Source organism: Trypanosoma equiperdum (genome assembly GCF_001457755.1).
Source record: "Trypanosoma equiperdum strain OVI genome assembly, contig: ctg_667, whole genome shotgun sequence".
NCBI lineage: Eukaryota > Euglenozoa > Kinetoplastea > Trypanosomatida > Trypanosomatidae > Trypanosoma > Trypanosoma equiperdum.
In genome coordinates this window covers 882-2,917 of record NW_027124606.1, presented here as the reverse complement: position 1 = coordinate 2,917, position 2,036 = coordinate 882, and the positions used below count along the sequence as shown (strand labels likewise).

Sequence of the window (2,036 nt, the reverse complement as noted above, 5' to 3'; positions counted from 1 at the left end):
TTGGGGGGGGGGGGGGGGGGGGGGGTCAACGACGTGGAATGATGAGGAATATTTATTAGGAGAAAATAATTATTTTAATATAGGGATGCAAGATAAATGTAAAGTTCGATCCAAAAAAAAACACCAAGACGCTGCCTAAAAGCACTGCGGAAACGGTTCGCCGAACCAGGCATATTCTACGCAAACAAGAGAGGGGAAACACAAAGGAGGGAAGGAAAAGTGATCAACGAGGAATGATGAATAGTGCACCAATGAGCTAACAAATGGTGTTATGTGTACTACCCTGCCGTTTATTCGGTGCTAAATGAAGTGTAACATGAGGCCACGTCATCACGGAGACTGAAGGCTAACAGCACTGCCACTGCCATGCACACATGAATACACACATATGCGCACATGTGCGCTGAATCAGGAAAACGCCGGAGTCAGTTGTCACTCTCTCCCATTTGCTGCTGCTCGTTTTGCGGGAGAAATATGTTGATGATACTCACAATAAATGACGTCACATTTGCACCCCACAACATGGTACCGTTCAAAAATGAAGCAGAGAGTTGAGAGTACGTTGTTTCATGTCGGAGGAGGGTTCCTAAAATCTCGGCCGTCCATTGCACCTGGCGGTCATTCATGAGCTTCTTAAGGTCCAACGGCACCCCGCTGTCAAGTTCCCCAAGCGGGAGGTAATCTTTGAGCCTCAAGGTGTAAAAACCCGGATCCTCCTGCAGAGCCTTAAGCAATTTTTCTGATCCAAGTATATCCACAAGGTTCACATCATGTGCTAAGGCTTCTGACCATAAGTCGCTCAGTATATTTTGCAATGTGCCCATTTTTATCTCCCTCCTACCATGTTGTGCTACGGCTTGCTGTCGGTTGCGTTCAATCGCGTGTTGTATCCTATGCATAACCGGCTCGTCAAGCTCATCAGAACGTGACTGCATCCAGAAGAACAAGGGCTGCTTGCCGTTATCTATATCAAAGAGCAAAACCCTTGACGGTCTGCATTTTTCTACCCAACTAACCTTGACCCTACCTGGAGGTAGTGTAACGCGGCATTGTTCCTCACCATCAGAAGAAACCCACGTCAACACAGTGTCCTGTAGCAGTCCTTCGCGTAAGAGGAATAAAAATCCACTCCCCAGTAACGGACGCACAATTCCATCTTGTAAGATCATTCTGCCTGCCTGGACCTTTACAACCACCGTACTGCTGTAGGCAGTTGCGCCTGGTTGAGAAGATAACAAGACTGCTTTGGAGTCTGCAGAAGCCATGAGATATTACGTATTTAAGCCCGCTAGATACCTTCGTTACTACGTGCTTTTCTCTGTGCGTTCCCGCCCTTGCGCACCTCCCCACAGTAACCAGTGCCCTTAATCAGGAAACAATAAAAAGAATTTAGAAAAACAACTGAACGGAAGAGCCAACAGAGAAACGCCTCGCGACGCAAGACCTCATGCTCTCTCATCACGTACCTTCCAGAGAGCTCCATACAGTCGTGGGGGCCAGAGAAAAGGAGAATGGGAAACAACAAGTCACAAGCAAAAGAAATCGCTGGAGGTTAGAACATGTGAATGTTTGGGCATTCCACTCACCACTTCTACGGATAAGGTGCCAGGAAGCGAACCTCAGGCACGGACTGTTGCGGTGATTTCTGCCAGCTGCTGTGGGCATGAAGCCCTTCATTCATATCGTTACGGCGAATAGTATCTCTCCATATTCCGATGCGGAAATATTTAGTATTCTGTGAGAAGCGCCAAGGAGTTCCGTTTCGTGGATTGTGACCGACAAATTCAGTCAGTTTGGGGCCGCGCTGCAGCTCATCGATAAACATATACCGCATTCGTGTCCAAGGACGCGGTACTAGTGGCGACTCGGCAAGATTACACTTCATGCCATAACGTCCGAGTGTCGCACGTAGAGACTCGTTGCGACGGACATTTGGATTTTCGGGCAACTTCCCGTAAAGCAAACCCCCCGGCCGCAGCTCACTGAACAGTGTGCATTGCTCGATTGCGTCCATGCCGAGCCGCAGATCCAACTCA

At 48.5% G+C, this 2,036-nt stretch overlaps 2 protein-coding genes across 2 annotated transcripts; both read right to left on the bottom strand.

The window, feature by feature from the left end:
• Window positions 1-425: 425 nt before the first annotated feature.
• On the bottom strand, window positions 426-1,265 carry TEOVI_000311900 (proteasome complex subunit Rpn13 ubiquitin receptor, putative; the record flags this gene model as incomplete). The annotated part of the gene is made up of 1 exon (XM_067226085.1): window positions 426-1,265. The coding sequence occupies one exon, from the start codon at window positions 1,263-1,265 to the stop codon at window positions 426-428; it is 840 nt and encodes a 279-aa protein (XP_067082186.1).
• A 326-nt stretch (window positions 1,266-1,591) lies between these two features.
• Window positions 1,592-2,014, bottom strand: TEOVI_000311800 (uncharacterized protein; the record flags this gene model as incomplete). The annotated part of the gene is made up of 1 exon (XM_067226084.1): window positions 1,592-2,014. The coding sequence occupies one exon, from the start codon at window positions 2,012-2,014 to the stop codon at window positions 1,592-1,594; it is 423 nt and encodes a 140-aa protein (XP_067082185.1).
• Between the last annotated feature and the right edge of the window lie 22 nt (window positions 2,015-2,036).